Source organism: Neoarius graeffei, chromosome 5, assembly GCF_027579695.1.
Source record: "Neoarius graeffei isolate fNeoGra1 chromosome 5, fNeoGra1.pri, whole genome shotgun sequence".
Classification (NCBI taxonomy): domain Eukaryota; kingdom Metazoa; phylum Chordata; class Actinopteri; order Siluriformes; family Ariidae; genus Neoarius; species Neoarius graeffei.
Genome location: NC_083573.1, coordinates 1,416,059 through 1,443,194, shown reverse-complemented (window position 1 = coordinate 1,443,194; position 27,136 = coordinate 1,416,059). Strand labels below are relative to the sequence as shown.

Below are 27,136 nucleotides of genomic sequence, written 5' to 3'. Positions count from 1 at the left end.
AAGGAGCCGAGGGCAGAATTTGTGCATAAATAGTGTTCATGTTCATGAATGTGAAGTGTGTATATTGTTCAGTAATGTTAAGAGAATGGTGGGCTCTGTGTTATAGGTTATACCTGGGTATAATATTCAAGGTTCTGTGTGTTGCATAGCCTACTTGGTTATGAATTTCCAGACTGTGTTGCAGAAGATGTTCAAGGATGTGTTGCACAGCTGGGTGTTGTGTTAAAGACTCTGTGTTGCATATCAGGGTGTGATGTTCAAGGCTCTTCATTGAATAGCCAGTGATTTTTGGATGTTTGATATTTTTGATTAAGGATATGAGGCACTAGCCTGGCAAGCCAGACTATAACATGAAATGTACAAGCAAAAATACTTTCTGCCACTAGGTAGGGTTGTCTAGTTCACTATGCTAATGGGGCACACCTTTCTATGCTTTGATATCCGGCCTACAGGTTTTACGATGAATGCGTAAAATGGGCTTCCCCTGTTTTAAAAACCAGCAGCCGCCACTGCTGCACACTGTGTGTGCGTGACATCAAAGTTACAGCATCGGGAGTGTATGATGTGAAAGAACATTTCAAATCGAAACTACATCAGCGGAATGCAAGCCAAAGGCAAAATCAGCCACTGATGACAGTATTTGCGCACTCAAAAACTGATATGCCAACAACTGGAAAAGACAGAAAACACAAGGTAGTGGGCGTTTTAGTTCAAGTTAGGCAGTGCTCTGTTTACCCCACAGTAATGCTGACTGTGAGAGAGTTTTCTCTCAAATCAGGAAGATACACACAGAGAGCAGAAAGAACCTGAATGCAGACACACTGACCTGGCCTACTGCAGTGCAAGCTCAACACAGCTAGACACTTGCTGTGACATGCAGCCTAGTGAGGTATTGGTGCAGACTGCTAAAAAAGCTGTCATGGAGTACAATTCAGAACATTAGAGTAACACGTTGTGTTTTTGTCAAACATTGGAGCTTTGTATTCATTCTGAAGGTTTATTGTTATTAATATTGAATAAAAAGTAACTGGGATATATCATTGTTAATTATCATTCAAATTTTAGGTAAATTATTTTAATTTGCATCTTATAAGGATTTTATAAGGGAAATAAGGATTTTGGAGGTTGGTTATACAGGTTTGATTGACCAAAGGTTGACATGTATGGTGTTGCTGTCATGAAATTTCAAATGAGCCAATATTTGGCATGAAATTTGAAAATGTCTCCCTTTTGACATTTGATATGTTGTCTATGTTCTATTGTGAATATAATATCAATTTTTGAGATTTGTAAATTATTGCATTCCGTTTTTATTTACAATTTGTACTTTGTCCCAACTTTTTTGGAATTGGGGTTGTATAACAGGAGATCAAAGGGTCAGCCTGTTAATGTTGGTGACAGAGCCCTACTGACCAACAAGGGTGAAAGAGGAAAACTGGCAGATAGATGGGAGGGCACAGTGTACACGGTTGTCTCAAAAAACGATGCCATTCACACTAGTCACATCAAGAGTCCATCAGGTAATGTGAAGATAGATAGTGCATAGGAACCTTATCATGTCAGTTAACTTCTTGCCATTTGATGATGCTGATGATCAACTGTCAGTTTCTGGGGGAAAAAGAAAACTGGCAGATAGATGGGAGCACACAGTGTACATGGTTGTCTCAAAAAAATGATGCTATTCACACTTATTGCATCAAGAGTCCATCAGGTAATGTGAAAATAGTGCAGAGGAACCTTATCATGTCAGTTAACTTCTTGCCATTTGATGACTCTGATGATGCTGATGATCAACTGTCAGTTTCTGGGGGCAGTGTTAGTGTGGCTCTCAGCTCCCAGACCAAGTTAGACAATGGCACTGATGACAGGACAGTCAGGTGGGTTGCTGGTCTTCCTGGTGACTGATGCACACAGTGATGGCACAGGAGATATTGACACTGTGGACAGAGGAAATAGGATGGGGCCTGCCTCAGTTGAAGTTGCAAACGAGGGTGCCTCTGTGTCCTCTGGCTGCGAGAGTCCTGTATGTGCTGTGTTGGATGTGTGTGTTGGTGGGTTTGTCTGTTGACTCCCGGTCAGATGTTTCTTTTCCTGCCCACACTGGGAACGTGGCATCAGGTGGTTCTCCTGGTCAGCAAGGGGGTGATGTGTGCACTAGGCAGGGTAGACTGGTCAAGCCAGTGAATAGGCTAATTCAGACCATGTCTGCTCAGTGGGTGCGGAATCTTTTTAGAGGAGCTCATTAGAGCATATTCACATGGATAAGTTTCCTTTCCTCAAATAATATTTCTCTATACAATCTTTTTGATAAGTTTCCTTTCCACATTTTTCCTGTATATATTTTTCAATTCCTCAACACACTGTGTGCTTTCCTTTGAGGGGAGAGTTAGTATTAATCCCAGTCTATTGTATTGTATTGGAGAGTGTGTGTGTGTGTGTGTGTGTGTGTGTGTGTGTGTGTGTGTGTGTGTGTGTGTGTGTGTACCTCAGTGTCTCCAGTGTACAGTGTGGATTCTCCAGTCCAGCAGAGAGCAGCTTCACTCCTGAATCCTGCAGGTTATTGTCACTCAGGTTCAGTTCTCTCAGTCTGGAGGAGTTTGAGCTGAGAACTGAGGACAGAACTCTACAGCTTTCCTCTGTCAGATTACACCGACGCAGACTGGAAGAGAAACGATGAAATCTGTGAATATCTGATGGATAAATGAGGTGTGTTCCAGCAGTTGGGGAATAAAGTGTCTCCCTGAACACAAGGTTCTGAAGTCAGAATAAAAATATAAAATAAAGAAACTGTGTTTGTGTACTTGGACAGATCCACCTGTCTCAGCTCATAGGAGACGATGGATTTAACATTTTTTTTATAATCTATTTATTCTCTATTTTATATTTTTAATGTATTTTTTAGTGCTGTCAAGCGATTAAAATATTTAATCGCGATTAATGTCGTGACTGTCATAGTTAACTCGCGATTAATCGCAATTTAATCGCACATTTTTGTCACATGAAAAACCATGTAATTCTCTTATCAGCATAAAAAAGTGAATGGGCTTGCTCACCGTTCGAACTACGGAGGTACTCGGGGGATCCGAGATCCCCTGAAACAGACAGGAGATCCCTTGAAAACATGATTTGGGAAATGTTGGGGGGTCTCTAAAATATTGGCAAAATGCTGTTTATTGACATAGCAATCGTGTGTAACGGGAAGCATTTGCATATCTGAAGTGAGCGCGCGATGGAGATCCGCGCTCTGAGACAAACGCAAGCACCCCCCCAAGGGAAAAAAGGGACCCCCGAAAATATTGGCATAGTTCGAACACTGGTTGTACCAATGTTTTTTTTTTTTATTGCAGAGCATAACACGTCTTGTCACAGCCACTGCAAAGTGGGGCTGGAGCCGCCGATGGGAAAACGAAACCTAAGCCGAGCACCGTGGCTCTTCGGGGGAGGGCAGAGGACTCTGGCTGTGAGGGGCGTGGCATTACAGTCTAGCTGCTATCGTTTTTCTCAGCAAAGTCTCTGTTCCAAGTTCCTGGCAGTTTCAAAAGCTTATGAAAAACCTACATCATGTCACAGAGCGTTAATCTCGCGATAAAAAAAATTATCGCCGTTAAAATTGAGTCAAGTTAACACGTTAATAATGCGACATTTTTGACAGCACCAGTATTTTTATAATCTACTTGATCATACTTTTATTTGATCTTATTTATTTTTACCTCTTTTACATGTTTATTATATTTATCTTATTTAGCTACATTTTTTTTTATCACACTGTAGATTAACTTTATGATTTTATTGATGATACATAGCTGCCAACATTCCGAAATTGTAAATAGTAATACAAGGTTGGGTACTGAGTCTTGGTGGGGGGGTCCCCCCGCCGCCAAAGCTTTCTAGCAAAACTACCCTGAAAAAAAAAAAATCACACTAAAACAAAATAGTTTGACAAAATTTATTCTACAAACTAAACTATCATCTTACATTAATTTGCAAGTTCTTTTCAACAATGGAAACAAATTTACCTGGAACTAGAATACATACATCAAAGCAATTTGGCACAGATCAAACATAAAAGGAATCTCTTGTAATCAACACCAAACATAATGTCTCAAAACATGCTTGGCACAAAGTGAAACAGCTCAAAAAAGTGTCAATTTCAACTTGCTTCTTCACATGACTACAAATCAAACAGAACAGAATCAACAACACACCCCGGGCATCAAATCGTGCCCACCAATCACAACGCAAGGTTTTTGTTTGGATTCTTTGGGCGGGCTTTTGCAGGAGTGACGACAAGGCTGCACGACGCTGGAGAAAGCGCTATTGAACAGCGCTCGTTTGACTCCACTTTGGAATCAGTTTAAGAAGAATTAGACTTGGAGTTTTCGTTGAAACATGAACAGGAAGAGGCTCTCCGCTCATTCCATGATCGCTGAATCTTCATCAAAACACTCGACGCTCCAATGGTGTCCCTCTCCACATGCTGTTTGTTTACCCCATAGACATATAAACATGGACGCCGCATTGAGCTGGTGGCCCGTTGCTGGGATACGTCAGAGTGTCCGCCATATTGGATGTGGCAAAACTTCCCCGTAAACCAATGCAAGTAAATGGACTGAACTTCATAAAGCCCCTTTCTACAATAATATTTAACTCGATGCCTCTTATTCACCCATTAAGACACACACGTATATACCTGGGAAACAAACAGGCATCAAAACAACATATATAACTTTTAATGTGATGGTTATAAATAGTGTGCGAAATACCCTGTACACTGCAAACTAGCGACAGATATGCAATAGATAGCTCAGGTAAGCTAATCAGTCAGCATACCGTAGCAAGCTAAGAAAACCTGAGGCCACAATAACCAACCTACAAGACTGAATATGATAAATGATGGAAATAGTGGAAAAACTGGGAATAGTGAATGAAAATAAAAATGTACTGTTTTATTTATTGAGTCACCACACAGACCTACTCTCGCTGAATAAAGTGAGCTGAATGACCGCCAAACTGAGTTCGGCCAGGTTCTAACGTCATACCAAAACAAAATACATCACTGATTCCTTCACATTCAGAAAGGTTAAAAACGTTCATCATTGTGTGGCACTGTATTCTCTAATTCTCACTGCTTATAACTCTACACCTACTCGGTGGAGATGAGCTGGGAAACTGAAGACTGAAGGAACAGTATTGAAAAGTATTTTTCCAATCTCACCTGTGAAAGGTAATCCCATGTGATCTCGTTTGGACGGTAAACCTGTTGGTACAGTGCAGAATGCGGCGTCTATGTTTATATGTCTATGGTTTACCCTCCCCCACTGCTTTCTGTCGCTCTGACTACGTCACAGTCACTGTTGCGCTGATTGGTCAGAGCGTTGGTCTATACGCACAGAGACAGTTTGAAAGACAACGTGTTCAAATACGAATCCCACCGGTGATAGACTTTGAAAATGACCCATGAAGATTGGCAAAATCGTATTTTATTGTAGTAAATTCGTATTTCATGGATTAAAGCAAAAAAAAAAAAAAATCATCTGACTGAAAAAAAAAAAGCTCCATGTCGTTGGCCCCTACCACGTCAGCGATGCGTCAAATTTTAAACGCCGTGTTGTCCATTATCCCCTCGGCCCCTACTTATAGTACATTTATGTAATTTTAACAATGACTAAAGCTATGGCAAGACTTTACCATTGTCATTACTGGCTATAAATGATGAAACATCAAGTTTTCAGCGCAAAGTGCAAATTTATTTCAACAATACTTTAGTAATGCACAACAGTGGTTAAGAGAAAAGTGCAAGTGCGGTCGAACTTGAACCATGCTTTCAAAAGAGTGGAACAGAAAGAAAAATAAGAAAATCTGTTGAAATAAAGCCAGGAAACAAGAAAAGTAAAGTGAAAGTTCACTTTTTCTGCTTCTTCGCAGTGAAGCCAAAGGCATCTAGTTTGGCAACACCTGATGCCTGTTTTTGTTTATTTTTCCTTGGCACAGCAGCAGGAGCTTGCCATTATTGTCCATTTCATTTAGCCAAGCCCATCTCCACTTATTCTTTCTCGTTTTGTCGATGTCTGACACATCTGTGCCTTCATTTAAAAGAAGCGCGTCCATGCTGGCAAAACCGAAAGTAATTTGACGCACTCTAGTGATGGAAATCGAAGGGCCTATGTCAGGTGAAATATGGCCTTCTACGCAGTACTCGAGTTGAGGGGGGGATGTGGGGGGAGGCATCCCCCTTCTGAAATAAAAATCTCAAATAATCCCCCTTATAAAACGGCCATCCCCCCATCGCATCCCTTGGGCCATTTTACCAATTAATGTGGAAATCGTCTCGTCTCGTCTTCTTCCGCTTATCCGGGACCGGGTCGCGGAGGCAGCAGTCTAAGCATGGAAGCCCAAACTTCCCTTTCCCCAGACACCTCGGCCAGCTCCTCGGGAAGAACACCGAGGCGTTCCCAGGCCAGCCGAGAGACATAGTCCCTCCAGCGTGTCCTGGGTCTTCCCCGGGGCCTCCTCCCGGGGGGACATGCCTGGAACACCTCCCCAGGGAGGCGTCCAGGAGGCATCCGAAAAAGATGCCCGAGCCACCTCAGCTGGTTCCTCTCGATGTGGAGGAGCAGCGGCTCTACTCCGAGCTCCTCCCGAGTGACTGTGCTTCTCACCCTATCTCTAAGGGAGCGCCCAGCCACCCTGCGAAGGAAACTCATTTCAGCCGCTTGTATCTGCGATCTTGTTCTTTCTGTCATTACCCAAAGCTCATGACCATAGGTGAGAGTCGGAACGTAGATCGACCGGTAAATTGAGAGCTTCGCCTTTTGGCTCAGCTCCTTCTTCACCACGACGGACCGGTAAAGCGACCGCATCACTGTGGAGGCTGCACCGATCCGCCTGTCGACCTCACGCTCCATCCTTCCCTCACTCGTGAACAAGATCCCGAGATACTTAAACTCCTCCACTTGAGGCAGGACTTCTCCACCAACCTGGAGAGGGCAAGCCACCCTTTTCCGGTCGAGAACCATGGCCTCGGACTTAGAGGTGCTGATTCTCATCCCAGCCGCTTCACACTCGACTGCAAACCACCCCAGTGCATGCTGAAGGTCCTGGTTTGAAGAAGCCAACAGGACAACATCATCCGCAAAAAGCAGAGATGAAATCCTGTGGTTCCCAAACAGGATTCCTTCCGGCCCCTGGCTGCGCCTAGAAATTCTGTCCATAAAAATTATGAACAGAACCGGTGACAAAGGGCAGCCCTGCCGGAGTCCAACATGCACTGGGAACAGGTCTGACTTACTGCCGGCAATGCGAACCAGACTCCTGCTCCGTTCGTACAGGGACCGGACAGCCCTTAGCAAAGAGCCCCGAACCCCATACTCCCGAAGCACCCCCCACAAAATACCATGGGGGACACGGTCGAATGCCTTCTCCAGATCCACAAAGCACATGTGGACTGGTTGGGCAAACTCCCATGAACCCTCGAGCACCCTATGAAGGGTATAGAGCTGGTCCAGTGTTCCGCGACCAGGACGAAAACCGCATTGTTCCTCCTGGATCCGAGGTTCGACTATTGGTCGAATTCTCCTCTCCAGTACCCTGGAGTAAACCTTCCCTGGGAGGCTGAGAAGTGTGATTCCCCTATAATTGGAGCACACTCTCCGGTCCCCTTTCTTAAAAAGAGGGACCACCACCCCAGTCTGCCACTCCAGAGGCACTGTCCCCGACCGCCACGCGATGTTGCAGAGGCGTGTCAACCAAGACAGCCCCACAACATCCAGAGACTTGAGATACTCAGGGCGGATCTCATCCACCCCCGGTGCCTTGCCACCGAGGAGCTTGCAAACCACCTCAGTGACTTCGGCTTGGGTAATGGACGAGTCCACCTCTGAGTCATCAGCCTCAGTCTCCTCAATGGAAGACATGACGGTGGGATTGAGGAGATCCTCAAAGTATTCCTTCCACCGCCCGACAATGTCCCCAGTCGAGGTCAACAGCTCCCCACCCGCACTGTAAACAGTGTTGGCAGAGTACTGCTTCCCCCTCCTGAGGCGCCGGACGGTTTGCCAGAATTTCTTCGAGGCCGACCGATAGTCCTTCTCCATGGCCTCCCCGAACTCCTCCCAGTTCAGAGTTTTTGCCTTCGCAACTGCCCGAGCTGCAGCACGCCTGGCCCGCCGATACCCGTCGGCTGCCTCAGGAGTCCCGGAGGTCAACATGGCCCGATAGGACTCCTTCTTCAGCTTGACAGCATCCCTTACTTCCGGTGTCCACCACCGGGTTTGGGGATTGCCGCCACGACAGGCACCGGAGACCTTGCGGCCACAGCTCCGAACAGCTGCATCCACAATGGAGGTAGAGAACATGGTCCACTCAGACTCAATGTCCCCCGCCTCCCTCGGAAGCTGGGAAAAGCTCTCCCGGAGGTGGGAGTTAAAGACCTCCCCAACAGAGTGCTCGGCCAGACGTTCCCAGCAGACCCTCACCATACGTTTAGGCCTGCCAGGTCTGTCCAGCTTCCTCCTCCGCCAGTGGATCCAACTCACCACCAGGTGGTGATCAGTTGACAGCTCAGCCCCTCTCTTCACCCGAGAAATGTGGAACTAATGTGGAAATTAGCCTACTATTATTTTAACAAATATTACTACCATTTCAACATTAGAGGCTTTGCCCAGTGATAGCCTACATGTAGCCGGATAAAAAAGACGCATATTTATTTATTCGGTTGCACCTCTCATTCACACCTACAGTACCAGTCAAAAGTTTGGAAACACCTCTAATTCAGTGGTTTTTTATTATTTTAAAATTTTCTGAATTGTAGATTAATACTAAAGTCATCAACATTATGAAGAAATATATATGGAATTATTTGGTAAACAAAAAGTGTTAATCAAACCAGAATATGTTTTATATTTTAGATTCTTCAAAGTAGGCACCTTTTGCTTAGATGACAGCTTTGCACATCTTGGCATTTTCTCAGTCAGCTTTACGAGGTGGTCACCTGGAATGGCTTTCAGTTTACAGCTGTGCCTTGCCAAGAGTTAATTTCTTGAATTTCTTGACCTCTTAAAGGAACAGTCCACCGTATTTCCAGAATGAAATATGCTCTTATCTGAATTGAGACGAGCTGCTCCGTACCTCTCCGAGCTTTGCGCGACCTCCCAGTCAGTCAGACGCAGTCAGACGCGCTGTCACTCCTGTTAGCAATGTAGCTAGGCTCAGTATGGCCAATGGTATTTTTTGGGGCTGTAGTTAGATGCGACCAAACTCTTCCGCGTTTTTCCTGTATACATAGGTTTATATGACCAGTGATATGAAAAAAGTTCAGTTACACAAATTGAAACGTAGCGATTTTCTATGCTATGGAAAGTCCGCACTATAATGACAGGCGTACTAACACCTTCTGCGCGCTTCGGCAGCGCATTGATACGGAGCTCAGATATCAATGCGCTGCCGAAGCGCGCAGAAGGTGTTAGTACGCCTGTCATTATAGTGCAGACTTTCCATAGCATAGAAAATCGCCACGTTTCAATTTGTGGAACTGAACTTGTTTCATATCACTGGTCATATAAACCTATGTAAACAGGAAAAACGCAGAAGAGTTTGGTCGCATCGAACTACAGCCACAAAAAATACCGTTGGCCATACTGAGCCTAGCTACATTGCTAACAGGAGTGACAGCGCGTCTGACTGCATCTGACTGACTGGGAGGTCGCGCAAAGCTCGGAGAGGTACGGAGCAGCTCGTCTCAATTCAGATAAGAGCATATTTCATTATGGAAATACAGTGGACTGTTCCTTTAATGTGTTTGAGACCATCAGTTGTGTTGTGAAGAGGTAGAGTTGGTATACAGTGAATGGCCCTATTTGAGTCCTGCTCTAATCCATATTATGCCAAGAACTACTCAACTAAGTAAAGAAAAATGACAGTCCATCATTACTTTAAGAAATGAAGGTCAGTCAGTCCGAAAAAGTTTGGGATGAGTTGGACCGCAGAGTGAAGGCAAAGCAGCCAACGAGTGCTCAGCACCTCTGGGAACTTCAAGACTGTTGGAAAACCATTTCGAGTGATGACCTCATGAAGCTGAGAGAATGTCAAGAGTGTGCAAAGCTGTAATCAAAGCAAAAGGTGCCTACTTTAAGAATCTAAAATCTAAAACATATTTTGGTTTGATTAACATTTTAAAGTTTACTAAATGATTCCTTACGTGTTGCTGCATAGTCTGGATGACTTCAGTACTCATTTAGAATGTAGGGAAAAAAATTAAAAATAAAAACATCGAATTTGAAGGTGTTGCCAAACTTTTGACTGGTACTGTATATGGAGGTTTCAGTCACTGAAAACAGCTACTTTTGCAAACTCTGGGCAGAGTGGAGATTTCTGAAAACTCCATCTTCAGACACTCGTGTAAATCGGGAAACTGAAGCAGCAGTGGGCGAGAGGGCGTGCGCGAATATAATGAGTCATAGGTGTGAATCTTTCACCGAATGCCAATTGTCCCGGTTCTTCATGAAATCGCACGTGCACGCACAAATTCATCAGGTTAACTTTCAAATAACTGTTCTTGTGCACTTGCGACACCGGAGCCACTTTCCTGAATTTTGAGCTTCGGAGTATTCGCTTCCACTGTTTTCTGACCTTTTGTGCTTAGTGAATGAGACACTTCATTACACTCCACTGACCGACTTCCAATTCCAGACTTTTTTTAAAATGTAAAATATAGGCCTACGAGATGTTTTTTGGGACTTAATTCGCGTTGGTCCTTCACTATTAATTTTTGAGACTGACGAGGCACTAAATACTGTGGAATTATTTTCTCCTTACTATGAAGTTTGGCATCTTAACGAAGCATCGGGAAATCTTGTAGCCCGACTCTGCAGCCTCCAATGTTTAAGCGAACTGCTGAAACCATAATGTTTAAAGATTAAATCGTAGGCTAATCAAACCAAAGAAAAACACAGCCTTTCCAGAACATTGTCTGCCGAAGCCTGTTTAACCTACAAAAGGCTTAATAGCATAGATCTTGCTGCGGCTTCAACAGGGCTGTTTAGATTTTTTACCTGATCACCTTTCAATAGGCAAATATCATTATTATTATTACTACTACTACTACTACTACAACAATAGGCCTAGTATTAGTAGGAGGCAAGTAGTTGCCTAGTAGTAGGACAGCCAGATTGTTTCATCAGTGGAGCCGCCGTTAAAAGGAAACTGATGCGGAGCGCCGCGGCTCGCCTCGGGGTGAATCGTGTCCCGAGGCGTGGGGCTGGCCCGCCCTGGCAGCGCTGGTTCATTGGGGAGAGGGCAGAGGTCACTGGCTGCCAAGTTTGGAGAGGCTGGGACCTCCCCTGGCCGAGTTACGAGCGTGCAAAGTCGGGCTGGAGCCGCCGATAGAAACGAAACTCAAGCCGAGCACCGCGGCTCGCTGTCTACGCCCAGCCTCCCCGGGACTAGACAGTAGTGGAGGCTGTATTTATTTATTTATTTATTTATTTATGCCTATCTAGCGCAACAACTTATTCCTTTACATATACTCAAACATAGCACAAGAAAGGGTTCAACAACAGGCAATCAGAGCAGCTTGGTGAAGTTCTAAATCACGTCGGTGTCAGACCTATGGGCCCCCCCCCTTTTTTTTTCTTCCTCGGATCTGCATCAATCTCATTACTGATCTTTAGTGCTCCCAGTTGACGGAAATCCGTCGTAGCGACGGAAAACTTTAATCCATGGTATTTTCGTAATCAAAACGACAAATCGTAATAAATATGATTTATTCGTAGTAGTCGGCAGCTATGGTGATATATCCTCTTTTGATTTTACTATTTTTTATTTTAAAATCAATCAATCAATCAATCAATCTTATGGTTGATTTTCATGATTCTATGTGGTTTTGTGTCTTTCGTCTTGCCTCATTATTTCTTTCCTTCTATTCTTCTTATTTGTGCCTATCATGTATTTAACTGCATTTGCCTCGACTGTAAAGCGCTTTGTGTCAACTGTTTTTAAATTCACTGGAGAAATAAAGTGACTTGACATGAGTGTGGAGAGAGAAAGTAAGATTGGGCCTTGGACATAATTTTACTGGGATAAAAGTCACAAAGACACAATCAATCAATTCTGTTTGTGATTTTCAGTTAAAAAGTGATGATCTGAGTCGTGTGTGTGTGTGTGTGTGTGTACCTCAGTATCTCCAGTGTACAGTGTGGATTCTCCAGTCCAGCAGAGAGCAGCTTCACTCCTGAATCCTGCAGGTTATTGCCCTTCAGGTTCAGTTCTCTCAGTCTGGAGGAGTTTGAGCTGAGAACTGAGGACAGAACTCTACAGCTTTCCTCTGTCAGATTACACCAACACAGACTGGAAGAGAAATTATGAAATATCAGAACACTGATCTCAAACACAGCGATAATCCAGCTAAACTTTAGCATGGAACAGAAATGTATGTTTCTCTCACACACAGAAATCAGAGGACAGGACGCCACATCAGCACATTTACAGGAGCAGCGACGTCTTTCTGCACTCCACGATCTCTCAGCTACAATTTATTATCACACCATTAGCTCATGGACAGAACACACACGTGAGAGCAAGCAGCCTCTCTCTCTCACACACATTTGATTATTTTTATTTGGACCCAAGAGAAAAACAAAGAGTACAAGATCCAAATAACTTGGAAGAGGTTATTGACCGGCTGACAGATCTTAATGGCTTACACACTTATACTAATATTGTTGTTAATAAATCAATCGACTTTCAAGGATAAACAAAACATCTTCGTTTCCATATTTGCATGCTACCAACGATAGCTGAAACAGAACAATATTTTGCCAATGCTTTTGCGCCCCCCTTTTTCAGTCCCCCTATCTGCAATCCTCTGACAACATTCTTATGTATATGACCTAAACTCCCAAAAACCAATACCATTAGCTTGCATTCATATCCCAACTGGAGGATGCGTTCCTGTAATGGTTGGTATTTTAGTAGCTTGGAATAATAGCAAATGTCCATATAGGAATCAAAGCAGCACCCCACTTCTGTAATAAGCACAGAGTTCTCTAATTTGTTTACAGTCACAATATCTGGGGTATTTGGAATGTTTTTGAAATAGTCATTATCTGTGTTTTGGTTAAACCAATTTGTTTTTACAGTACTGTGTAGAAAAACATTACAATCATTTCCTTGATTTATATTTTTTAAATCATTTGCAACCAAACTGACTAGACGGTCATGCCTGGCTACATACTGTCCCTTGTAATAATTACATCCGGTTAATATGTGGGCTACTGTTTCATTTTCTTGATCATTTATGTGCAGTATGCAATTGAGGGCAGATTTGGAAGGATACCATGTTGCCAGGTTATATCTTGTTGGGAGGCATTGAAGTCTTGCCTTAATTGTAAAGGTAAGGATTTCTTCTGAAATGAAGTTGTTTTTTAAAACAGAATGTGAAGTTAAATGATCAGCAAATGGTAAATGTGCTAGCTTTCCCTGTAATTTAAGACTTTTCCAATGTTGTGCGCTTTGTGTTTGTCTGTGATGTAGAAGTGAATGTCTAATGTTTTTAAGATGTAAATGACAGGGTGGGGCGTTATTTGTATTCAGGACCACCAGCGTGGAGATTTGATGGTTAGATAGAATGTCCTCAAGCGCTGCTGCTGCTCCATCGGGTCCTAGCCAGGAGAGTTCTACTCCTGTACGTTGGCAAAGGTCATTGAGATCGATCCAGTCCGAGCGCACACCGAATCCAGCCGCCTTCATGTCTAGCTTTCCTGTTTGCTTTTAGTTTGAACCCAAGAAACTGGGGCTCATTTAGGGAGGCGGCAGGAATTTTGCGTCGCTGTAGATGTAAGAGAAGCGATTTGCGCGCCAGCTCTCTAACAGCTGGGTCGTCATTGTTCAGCATATTGATCAGATGGGCAATTCTAACCGAGGTGTAAAGCCATTCAATATTTGGGACACCTAGGCCCCCGCTTCTGCGCGGTTGGTGAATAATGTCTCTTGTCGTATGACTATTTAGTCCAAGCCATTTTCGCGTCAATCTCACGGTTTCATTATTCAACATTGCCAGCGTCTGTTGTGCAATATGGACATTAGAGAAGAGATGCTGGATTTTAGCCAGGGCTATGACACTAATGGCCTCGATTTTCATCAGGATGGGAAGGGGAGAAGAATCTATCATTGCGAGCCTTTGAGTGTACTCCTGGCACAGCTCTGTCACTTGTTCCTCCCAATCGCTAGTGACATTGAATTTGTGTCCTAAATAAGGATATGTTTCATGGCGTTCGTACACACGAATGGGATTATTCAATATCGAAAAGGCAGGGGGTTTATCAGACTTTGATTTATACCATCTATTTCCTCCACTTCGCCTCTCATAGAATGCAGCGCATTTTGTGTGTTTGATGTCCAGGCCTGACCACTGTATGAACTGCTCAGTGCGTATGAGCATGTTGTAAATCGTGCGCTCATCCCTAGATGATATTTCCACGTCATCTGCGTAACCTTGCACGGGGTTCGGGGAGCGCGCACCTGCTGGCGCGCACTGGCACATCCACTTAAGCCAGGAGTTTATTGCCAGTACGAAGTTAATGGCGCTCCATGGGCACCCAGTCTTTATGCCAATTTTGAGTGGAACTGGACTGGTCAATGCATTTCCACATATCACTTGAATGAAGGAGTTTTCGTATATATCTTTGATAATGTCCGTATACAGTCGAGGCAGTCTTATTTCTTCTAATGCATGATACATTACATTATGGGGGAGTGTACCAAATGCATCACGGAAATCAAGATAAACAGTGAAAAGTTTAGCAGAAGAGTGTTTAAAGTCATCTATTCCAGTTTTAAGAGAAAAGACGTGCTCGTTCATTCCTTGTCTGTTAATATATGCTTTTTGTTTGTGAAAGTGTCTCAGTCTCTACTAACCATGGCAGGATTCGAGACAGAAGGCATTTCATAAACAATTTATATACTGTTGGCAGTAGGGAAATGTCTCTCCAGGTTGAGGGATCGTTTGGTATATTGTCTTTTTTAGGGATGCGATAAATCAAAGCCCCTTTCCATGATTCCCGAACTTTACTGTTCCTCAGACAGATGTTAAATATGTTGGTTAGCTGCCAGCGTTAATGTAGGGAAAAGGTCAAACTTTTGACATGGCTGACATAAGGCTTTTACTCTTAATAATGTGCCTATTAGCAATTGTGAAGAGCGCGTTCAAAGACGCTCTGCAGACCTCTCTCTCTCTCACACACACACACACACACACACACACACACACACACACACACACACACACACACACACACGAATACAATCTTCAGTAAAAGTACCAGAGGCTGGTTTCCAGATGATCAGAGTCATTATTCACAAGCATTAATCCTAACACTGCAGTTCAGTGTCACATTAAAATAACAAACCATGCACTAATACAGTTAAAAATAAAAATACTCACTCAGCTCTTCTGGAGGCTTTGACCACTGGAATCAGCTTCAGAAGACATTCCTCTGATGGGTCATATTTACTCAAATTAAACTCATCCAGCTCCTGTTCTGAGTTCAGTAACACAAACACCAGAGCTGACCACTGAGCAGGAGAGAGTCTGGTTCCACTGAGACACCAGGAATCTCTTCTGTTCAGGTAGCGTTGTACTTCCTGCACGAGAGAATGATCATTCAGTTCATTCAGACAGTGGAACAGATTGGTGGATTTCTCTGGAGATGGATTCTCCCTGATCTTCTTCTTGATGTATTTGACTGTTTCCTGTTTGCTGTGAGAGCTACTTCCTGTCTGGGGCATCAAGCCTCGTAAGAGAGTCTGATTGGATTCCAGTGAGAGACCCAGAAGGAAGCGGAGGAACAGGTCCAGGTGTCCATTCTCACTCCGTAAGGCCTTGTCCACTGCACTCCTGAGGAAATCAGACATGTTTGACTTTCTGACGAAATTAAAATGTCCAGGAGGTTGATTCCCGAGCACATTTGTCTTTGTAAAATTAAAGCAGAGAAATGTGTATAAAGCAGCCAGAAACTCCTGAACACTCAGATGTACAAAGCTGAAGACCTTCCCCAGGTGAAGCCCAAACTCCTCTCTGAAGATTTGGGTACACACTCCTGAGTACACTGACACTTCTCTCACATCAATGCCGCACTCTCTCAGGTCTTCCTCATAGAAGATCAGGTTTCCTTTCTCCAGCTGTTGGAAAGCCAGTTTTCCCAGTGCCAGGATACTCTCTCTGGTCTGCTGAGGATCAGGCTCACATTTCTGATGGTACTTTTGCTCCTTGCGTTTGATCTGAAAGATCAGGAAGTGTGTGAACATTTGAGTCAGAGTCTTGGGGATCTCTCCACTCTCTGCTTCACCCAACATTCTCTTGAGAACAGTGGCTGAGATCCAGCAGAAGACTGGGATGTAGCACATGATGTAGAGGCTTCTTGAGGACTTCATGTGTGTGATGATTTTATTGGCCAGGCTCTGATCACTGATCCTCTTCCTGAAGTACTCCTCTTTCTGAGGATCACTGAACCCTCGTACCTCTGTTACCTGGTCTACACACTCAGGAGGGATCTGATTTGCTGCTGCTGGTCGAGAGGTTATCCAGAGGAGAGCAGAGGGAAGCAGATTCCCCTTGATGAGGTTTGTCAGCAGCACATCCACTGAGGCCGACTCTGTCACATCACACAATCTCTCACTGTTCTGGGAATTTAGAGGAAATCGACACTCATCCAGATCATCAAAGATCAACAGGACTTTGGAGATGTTACAGTCTATTAATCCTAGTTCTCTCATGTCTGGGAAAAAGTGATGAAGGAGATTCATCAGACTGAGATTTCTCTCCTTCATCAGATTCAGCTCTCGAAAGGGAAGTGGGAACATGAAGGTGACGTCCTGATTCGCTTTTCCTTCAGTCCAGTCCAGAATGAACTTCTGCACAGAGACTGTTTTTCCAATTCCAGCAACTCCTTTAGTCAGCACCCTTCTGATGGACGTGTCTTTAAAGAGATCATTACACTTGATGGGTGTCTCCTGTGTTGCTGGTCTCCTGGACGCTGTCTCAATCTGTCTCACTTCATGTTCTTTATTGACGTCTCCACTCCAACCCTCTGTGATGTAGAGCTCTGTGTAGATCTCATTCAGAAGAGCTGGGCTTCCATGCTGTGAGATTCCTTCATTAATTCTTTTGAACTTCTCTTTCAGGCGGGATTTCAGCTTTTGCTGATACACATAGATCGCAGACTCTGACAAACAAAGTCATAACATCTTTTAATGCAAAATCACTGAGCACAATATAAATGAAATATTGATGTACGTTTCTCATTAATTATAAAAAGTTATAACTGAAAACATTGCAAACTGAAACTAATTCCAGAGTTCTAAAATCACTGACTGATTCAGCTTGATAAATTTAAGATGATGTATTTAAATATGAACCAAACGTATGGAGATAAAATAAAGCCATGATTCAGAGGTCTTACTGTTCTGCAGTGTGTGAGCGAGATCTGTGTGGTTCATGTTCTTCAGGAAGTGCAGTGTGATCTTCAGTACTCCCTCTCTGATGCTGCTCTGATCCTCCTCATCCTCCACCTCCCTCTCAGAGCATGCTGGGGAATCTGGACTCAGGAGCTTCTTAAACCTTTTCAGCTCCTTCTGTATCACAGCGATGACTTTGTGTTCCAGCTCCTGGTTAGAAACACACAGGAACAGATCGAAATATTTTCATGTTAGACAATGAGAGAGGATTTATTTCAGGAAAAGAAGAAAAGTCTCTTTCTATTCCCAACTGAAACTCTGTCTGATTACCCATAATGCAACTGTATGTGGATAAAACTGCACACACACACACACACACACCTTGAATATGGACTCCAGTTGACTTCTGTTGATGTTTGATTTCTTCTTTTGTGGTCTGTGAACAAACAAAACACATCCTGTAATATGGACTATATGTACCATAGCTGTCCAACACACACTAATAAATACAGAGACAGATATTTAACACTGTCCTCTTAACACAATACACTGAGTTCAGGATTTCCTCACTGATACTAACATACTTACAAACACATGAATGAATGAATGAATGAATGAATGAATGAATGAATGAAATAGTGATATAGTGATGAATGTCCAGGTGTAAATGTTCTCGTGTTCCACCACAGACCCTCCAGCTCTGGGACTGCAGGCTGAACTGAACTCTCACAGCAGTTTTCCTCACTGCCAGTCCGAGAGCTGCAGCACTGCACAGTTTAGTGTTTTACTGCTTCAACACCTGATAAAGCTCATGAAGGGCTTCATCATGAGACCAGTGAGTTTGATCAGGTGGAACAGCACCGTAAATCACCTCACTGTACTGACCTCACATCAGCAGAACCGTCTCGGTCTCTGAAGGCAGCTAGACGTCCCACTGACATCTCACTCTTCATGGACACACAGCTGGGTTCTGGTGAGTCTGATCTCTTTCCCTCCATCCTTCTGCAATAGAGATATAATTACAGAGTATATGGATGATTGGATATTAGCACAGAATCTCTTCAACAGTCTTCATCTAATAAACACAAAATAACACAAGACTTCTGTCTCCATGGCCATAACTACCATTGAGGACACCGAGGTCATGTCCTCTGTCTTTTTTTCAGAAATTTAAAATTGGTCTACGCTGATTCGAGCAGTGATCAATGTAAAACGCAGCGTCCAGATCCACATGTCATCTGTATTTCCCCCCAATAAAATTCACATTTGTCTAATGTCATCTGAAATCTCTCAGCCTCTATCTCTATCGTTGCTGTGTCTAACGCAGCGTCACGCGACATAGCCTATACTACTGTCGGCCGGGGAAGTTGGGTTTTGGATAAAACAGGCAGGGTGTAGTCTACGCTCTATCACATATGCCTACCTAACCTAACGTAGGCTAAGAGACGAGTTCACAAACACGACAACGCGCAAGGAGTTGTGGGAAAGGTCAAAGGTTAAGGCCTCATAAACGAGCGGAAGTAGAGCACGTCAACAATGGCGGAGGCTACAGGCTCGCTGTGGGGACACTGTTGTGTTGTCGATTGCCACAATGGACATAGACTGCTTGAACAGTGGATGTGAGAAGACTGTAGTGTACATTTAGGTGAGTGTATACAGAAGAAATTATGTGAATCCAAGCACACAGTTTAACGCAAAAGTTCATTTATATCCCGACCTTGTCAGCTGTCAGATTTATGTTAATGGACCCGGTAAGCTGGTAAATAATATTTATTTATTTTTTCTTTACCAAATTCTAACAGAAAACGAGAGCGCCCGAAAGGGAAAACCGAGCCGAGCCGCCTCACGGCTGTAATGCAAATTGCTTTCCTCCTCGGTATACAAGTGCACTTCCATGGCAGGGAAAAAGAAACTACATTTTGCCACCTATGTAGTCCCCTATTTAAACAAATAGGAGTCATTCAGGATTCAGCCATGTTTTTGCTCAGTGTTTTTACTCGACCAAAGTTATACAGTATTATGAGCTTTAAATTGCATAAATAAAACCATTTGATGAAACTTTGAAGAAGAGGTTGTACTGGTTTAAAGTTTTTACCTAACGTTTTCATGTCGACTCCAATTAATACACTAGTAGAATCGATGACTAGTTTAGTAGGCCAAAACTTTTTTCAATTTTTGACTGTACCAGCCTGAAAAAACTTGCGACAGTCAAATGGAAAAGAAGCAAGCTGGTCATGTTGTACTGGACTAATCTATGACTGATGAGTATACTAAGTGATACTAGTACTGATACAATAAAACAGACGACTGTAATCTGGTAGGCAGCACAATTTATATTATTTCTCCGTGTCAGATATAGAACTATAACTGAGTCGTTGACCTGTCAAAAACTGCAGTGGGCGTGGCAGTATCACCGGCTACATACCTCGATTTTTCTTCGTCTTCCTTGGACGGTACAGGCTGGATTTTCAAAATATCTGTGGCATATGCAAGCGCCCTGAACTCTTCTACCCCCATGGTAGTTGGCAATCCCCGTTCTCTCATACGCCTCTGCAATTCTGCCTTCTTCCATAAGGCGTATTTACTAAGGTTTGGCTTGTTTGCCGCCATGTTTTCATCTCCGATGAGGCCTCGACCTTTGACCCCTGCGCATGCGTGGCGATATGTGTGAACTGGTCTATAGTCACATCGCATTATAGAGCTTTACCCGAGTGCAAAATGAAAACGTTGCAACAAACTAAATGAAGGTTTGGACAGCCAACAGAAGAGCAGGGAAAGAGAAGGAGGGAAGCTGAGAAAATATTGTCAGTGCAGTGGCAGACCGTTCGGCGGTGTCATGCCAACTTTCCAAGGGGAAACGTTTCATTGTCATTGCCTATTACATTTTAGTTAGCATTTCGAGAAACATTCAAAACTACGTTGTTACAGGCCACCCTGTGCAGGGCTGAGTAAACGGGCTTGTTCGAGTAACTCTCTTTCTCTCATAACTCTCTCTCTCTCACTCACACACACACACACACACACACACACACACACACAAATAATACACTCTCACACACTCTCTCTAATACATAGTCTTCACACAGAACTAATAGCTCTACATTCTAATGTAATTTAAGATAATGAAATGTAAATAATGCCAATACTTCAGGTAGCCGAGCAATACACTCAGTTCAGTTCAGTTTTGACTTTGTCAGACAAAACTCCACAGTTATGATGGCACAGTTTTAGAATTGTTGAAGTAAATGTGTTGTGAGCCAAACTTACATTACAGGCAATGGTGAGAAAACTGTGTTTCAGAGAATGCATGCAAATGGACCTCAATTCAAGACAGCCAGATAGACTGATGCTTTTACATTACTGCTCAGAATGTCTCTCCGCATACAGACACCCACAAATAACACACAAACTCTGTCACTCTCTCTCTCTCTCTCACACACACACACACACACACACACACACACACACACAATTATTATAAGGTGTAATACTAAAGCTTACAATTCAGCAGTTCACACCCTTTCTGCCATGTGTATGCTGCAATGTAAATAATGCCAATAATTTAGGTAACTGGTATTTTAGGTATGTATACTCAGTTCAAGAGTTCACTACCTTTCTACTTTTATGTCAGATAAAACACCACAGTTATGGTGCCACAGTTGTAGAATTGTTAAAATAAATGTGTCCACCACCAAATCTATCCTTGGTTTGTTATTTATTTATTTAAGTTGTGCCGGGGGGGGGGGGGGCGTCGGTGCTGTCAGCCATGCTTGACCTCGGTATTTGAAAAATCCTGGTTATGGCAAGGGCGCAGATAGCACAGGGGACGGGGGGGGGACATGTCCCCCCCCAGATTTATAGTGACCCCCATCTGTCCCCCCCACCCACCGTCCCTACGTAAGGCGCCACACATAGGTAGAAAAAGTGAGGATTAATGTTCCGTTAGTTAGACTAACTTACACTGCAGCACAAAGTTGAAATGGCAGCAGCAGCAGCCTTGTCAGTGATCAATCCACATTTTCCCCTTCTTGAATCGGTGTAGGCTGGAGCAGATCCTTGCAGAGTTGGGAAAGCAAGATGTTCATTTTCCACATAATTCTCGGTTAATAACACTGCACAGCTCATCCATTTGATAGCAGCGGTGTTTCTGCTGCGACTAATGGTGCGTTAAGTTGTACTCGTAAATTGGAAGTTTGAAGTCGGAAAAGCATTGAAATCCAGCATCTCCCAGCATAAACGTTGGGGTTTTCGTTTCATTTCATTAACTGGCCATTTTTTTCGAATTCTATGTTCCATGATGTCCCAGTTTTTAAACTGGGAAGCGCTCAGTTCTGAGGTTATGTTGCTCGGAGCTCCAAGTTCCGACTTCCAATGTAAATGTAACGCACCATCTCGACCCCGGGGTCCTAAGGGGAGCTGGGGACTTTGCCTGTCGCGGTAACCATAGTGATCATAAACAACTGTCTAATGACCGAGCTGGTGATCTTTCTGCCACATTAAGCCAGAGAAGAGGGGGAAAAAAATCACAGCGTTTGTTTCAAGAACCAAAAGATGTAAATATCCTCTGCCTGTTGCCTTTCCCAGATGTGACAAATACTTGTTTTGTAATGTTGAGTAGCTAGTCTGATAATATAAGGAATTTGGACTTACCTGAAGGAGGCTAAATGTAAAATAACAGCATTCTAGGCTGTAGGTGAATATCTTTTAATGTTGTTATTTTTATGTATAATGTTATTTTAGTAAGCAGCAACTGTTAACTGAAATTATGAGATTCAAGATGTTAACATTGTCCTCCTGGCCTGCAGGCAATCCCTGGTGGGGTCAACAATGAAAAAACAAAAAACAATTAGCTACAGCATTTTTTCAAAAACCGAGCAATGTTGACCAGGTAGGCCTTTGTCTACCAATGTTCATTCAGTTAGAAAACTCACAATTCAAATGTATATTGAAGCTTCAGTACACACACACACACACATATATATATATATATTGCTGACAGCTCAGTCCCCCCCAGTTCAAAAATCCTATCTGCGCCCCTGGGTTACGGCCCTGTCTGTCTCAAAATAAATCAAAGCCTGATAAAAGTCTTATCAAAGCCAACAGTTCAAAACTAAGGAACATTTGCAAAAAGTGGCATTAAATGCCTTGTTATTTGGTTTCAGATTATCAATTTGTGTACATTGTGATTAGTTTTACTCGTCATGTCTCATGTGTTTATACAGACCCCTCTGAAAGCACTGGAACAGCAAGGGCAATTCTTACATTTTTCTCATTTACTTGCAGACTATCTGTTCCAATACTTTTGCTCATTCACCTAATGGGCGGTCTGCCTCCAGAGGTGTCGTGTTCTGTTGTTGAACACATCGAGATGTAATGATCAGGAAATGAAGCTGGAATTCTGATCTTTAGGCTCATATTCATCTTTTGATCTCAAACCCAAATGTGTTTGGTGTGAAGCAGAAATAAAATAGTTGTTCTTGCTGTTCCAATACTTTCAGAGGGTTTTATTAAAGCTTTAGATGGAGAAACTCACCTTGTTTTCGTCCTAAAAGAGTTCATTTTCACCTCGACACAAAATCCAGCTGCTGAGTTTTACTTTCTCTTCCTGTTCTGGTGGGGGAAGGGCACACACACACACACACTTGGTCATGTAGTGCACTAGATGAGCTGTAGGAGCCAATCCATTAGTTTGTTCTCTGCATGGGCGTCGCCACCATTGAATGTGAGGGGGCGTGTCCCCTTCACATTTCATAATTCTTCGTTTGGACCCGCCCACATTGAACATAAAATATGAGTTCACCCAGCGCCGTTTCTGTTGCTTCGTGAAAGAATCCATTCCACTTGATCGATAAGAGAAAACACAGAGCACTGAAAATCCACTCCGGGGTTTCCGGGTGTTCCCGACAACAGCTCACCGCGCGCGAGTGAAGCGACTCTCAGGCCACATCCACACGACAACGGCAACGTGATGTTATTTAAAAAAAATATCGCCTCCAAATGGGCAACGATCAGTAGAAATCAGGTCCATATGGCAACGCAACGCTTGCTGAAAACGATGCAATACACATGCCACACCTCTAGGGGCGCTGTAAGACGGTCCCTTCGGACACACCAGAACAACCCATACGAAAAAGAACAGTAAAGAACTTATAAGAGTTTACCACTGTCTTAGTAGTAAATCCTTATAAATATAAATAAATATATATGCCATGTATGATTTACTCCTGAAAGTGGCCCATTTTGCATTTTCCTCATACAAATTTTTTATGAAAATCTAGTATGTATGAAGTGAACATTGTGCATGGTTTTTACAGATAATGTGTATGATGAATTACACTGTCTTTGTATGCTTCATGTAATGTTTGTAGTTTTAAATTATATTTTACAGTTTAAAATGTACATGCCTTTTATATGTAAATCCAACACAAACATATGTGGATTTACATATAAAAGGCATATACATTTTAAACTGTAAAATATAATTTAAAACTACAAACATTACATGAAGCATACAAAGACGGTGTAATTCATCATACACATTATCTGTAAAAACCATGCACAATGTTCACTTCATACATACTAGATTTTCATAAAAAATTTGTATGAGGAAAATGCAAAATGGGCCACTTTCAGGAGTAAATCATACATGGCATATATATTTATTTATAAATCCTTATAAGGATTTATCCTTATATTTATAAGGATTTACTACTAAGACAGTGGTAAACTCTTATAAGTTCTTCACTGTTCTTTTTCGTATGGGAATAGAAGTAAGGACGCATGCGCATAAACTATTATGCGCGAGACTTCATATTAGCCACAAAGTCAGGAAAATCTGTTCGTAAAATTACATTATAATGACCAAATACAATGAAAAGTATTTTTCCAGTCTCACCTGTGAAAGGTAATCCCATGTGATCTCGTTTGGACGGTAAACCTGTTGGTACAGTTAAACGCAGCTAATCTTTATTCTCCGCTTTGACCTTTCCAATATGGCGGCGAGGATGACGTACGCGGAAGGCGGCGTCTTTAATTGTCCGGAATAAATTGAATACTACACGTTGATGGATTAATTTGCTGTTTCTCACCTGTGAAAGGTAATCCCATGTGATCTCCTTTGGACGGTAAACCTGTTGGTACAGTTAAACGCAGCTAATCTTTATTCACCGCTTTGACCTTTCCAAAATGGCGACGAGGATGACGTACGCGGAAGGCGGCGTCTTTAATTGTCCGGAATAAATTGAATGATACACGTTGATGGATTAATTTGCTTTTCTACGCCCTTTTTTGAGGAATGTATTGTAGGACTTAAACCATCATCTGAAGAGGTGAGATCGCTCCTTTTTCCCCCTTATTTTTGCTGGCGGGATTGACTCTGCCCTAAGGGCTATTCTCTCTCTCTCACTTTGCACCAGGCATTACACAATAAATATTCACAGTGAAAATATTTTGTAAGCGCGTTTCATGAACCAAGTTATAGGATTTCTTGACAACTCGCATCGCATCGCAATGAGATCATTGGCACTACTGGTGTTAAGAATCAGACCATTTTATAAATGAATATTTTGCTGTAGAGCTGCAGTGTTTGTACAATTGCATGTTTTTGCTTCACTATTACTGTCACTATTCTGCTTCTTGCATTACTACTGTGAACTAACACTGAACATAATAATAATAATAATAATAATATCCAAGCTCGTGTTTCACTCTCACTAGTGCTCTGTAAGGCTTTTTCCTGGTGATATTCGTTACACTTCTACCCAGCGTGAAGCACTCACAGTCATGTGGTTGTGACGTCATCGTAAACAAATCCGTTTTACTCATCCAGACGACTTCACAACGGCAACGTTGCCAGATCTTTCCACTCTGGGACCCATTCTCAAAAAGATTGCGTTTTGGGCACCCAAAACGCCGGTGCCGTGTGGACGCCAGGCCTAAACGATAAGCAATTGTATCGGAGTCACCCGAATCCGTTGCCGTGTGGACAGGGCCTCAGCGCGAGCTCAGACATGTTGGTGCAGCTGCTGGAAAGTGGAGGAGGTGACGTCATCCCCATCGCCACCTCACAATGGCTGGCTTTTGCTAAAACCTTATTCTTTTGTTATCTGCCCTCAAAATTAACCCTCGGCCTCGTTAAATTAATGTTCAACTAAACAATGAAATAAGCTTAGCCTAATGGGGTATTCTTGGTTGATGATGAATTGTTTGCAGTATTTGCTCCTCCCCAGACACAATGGACATAAGGACATTCTTTACAAAGCAGTGGAAAGTCAGTCAGAATTTCCCCACAGGACGGGTTTCTTTTGTCCCAATGGAAATGTTAGTGCAGTGAGCCGGCTAGTCAATGTTAGGAGACGTATCAGCTAGCTTAATGTTAGCTATCATTTAATTCAAACCCAGTAGGCCTGCCTTACTGTAATGCCAAGAATGAGGGCAAGTCTGCTCTGATGATATTTATTGATTCCCTGTTGTGATGTGAAGAACTTGTTTTGTCTGGTCTTTGCCAGTTTTCTGGAAAGTAAGATGGGAAATCAGTGTCTGGGGAAGGAATAGTAGAAAGGAAAGCGATGGAGAGAGATGGAGGTTATTCCAGGTGGATTGTGAAGGAAAGGGGGATAAAAGTGATGAAGTGGTAGAAATTGTGGTGGCACCAATGTCAAAAGGAGTTATATCTATAAATCTATTTGTTATACTAATCTGTAAATATTACTGTAGTACCACTATTGCAAGTAGGCTGACAAAACTGCACTTGTTCATTGTGTGAAGTTCTCTTTTATGTGTCGTTGCTTGACACAGTGTGATTGTGTGTTATGAAGACTGCATGATGCCATGCCATTTTTGTTATGAGTATCACTAAATTGGAAAAAAGTAAAATGCACCCACTAAAGTCACTGTTGGTGGTGAACAAAATCGCACCTGTTCATTGTGCGAAGTTCTCTTTTGTGTGTCACCGTTGCTCGACACAGTGTGATTGTGTGTTGTGAAGTTTGCATGATGCCATGTCATGCCTGTTCATTGTGTGAAATTATGAATATTCTTATTTTTAACCATACAGTTGAGTGTCACTATTGCTTGGCCCAGTGGCATGTTGTGTTACATCTAAAACTAAATAAAAAAGGAAACACAAAAAGTAAAATGCACCCATAAAGTCATCGTTGGTGATAAATTGTGTCACATTCATCTCATTGTCTTCGGCAGAGCAGTGGGTTTAAAAACAGGCTGATGAATACAGTCATACCCCGTGAACTTTTTCATATTTTTCCACCTTACAACCACAAACTTAAACATTTTTATTGAGATTTTATGTGATAGACCAACACAGAGTAGCACATAATTGTGAAGTGAAACGAAAATGATAAATGGTCTTTAAAATTTTAAACAAATAAAAATCTGAAAAATGTGGTGTGCATTAGGATTCAGCCCCCTGTACTCTGATACCTCTAAATACAATCCAGTGCAATCAATTGCCTTCAGAAGTCATCTAATTAGTTAATAGAGTCCTACTGTGCGTAATTTACTCTCAGCATAAATACACTTGTTCTGTGAAGGCCTCAGTGGTTTGTTAGAGAACACTGAAGAACAAACAGCATCATGAAGACCAAAGAACTCACCAGACAGGTCAGGGATAAAGTTCTGGAGAAGTTTAAAGCAGGGTTAGGTTATAAAAAAAATATCCCAAGCTCTGAAC

The 27,136-nt window shown here is 42.7% G+C and overlaps 1 protein-coding gene across 5 annotated transcripts in view; it reads right to left on the bottom strand.

Annotated features, from left to right (window-relative positions):
* The window catches only part of LOC132886368 (NACHT, LRR and PYD domains-containing protein 3-like), an 84,004-nt gene extending 60,931 nt beyond the window's left edge, over positions 1-23,073 (bottom strand). For 4 of the 5 annotated variants that reach the window (XM_060920937.1, XM_060920940.1, XM_060920942.1 and 1 more), the window contains exons 1-7: positions 22,982-23,073; positions 18,334-18,450; positions 17,830-17,884; positions 17,454-17,658; positions 15,437-17,216; positions 12,169-12,342; positions 2,486-2,659 (exon numbers count right to left, since the gene is read on the bottom strand). In XM_060920937.1, the coding sequence (XP_060776920.1) occupies positions 2,486-2,659; positions 12,169-12,342; positions 15,437-17,216; positions 17,454-17,658; positions 17,830-17,884; positions 18,334-18,450; positions 22,982-23,007 (2,531 nt within the window). In that variant the 5' untranslated portion in view covers positions 23,008-23,073. Of the gene's footprint in view, positions 1-2,485; positions 2,660-12,168; positions 12,343-15,436; positions 17,217-17,453; positions 17,659-17,829; positions 17,885-18,333; positions 18,451-21,408; positions 21,504-22,981 lie in introns of all 5 variants that reach the window. The other variant, XM_060920938.1, reaches the window with a different exon arrangement.
* Positions 23,074-27,136: the final 4,063 nt, after the last annotated feature.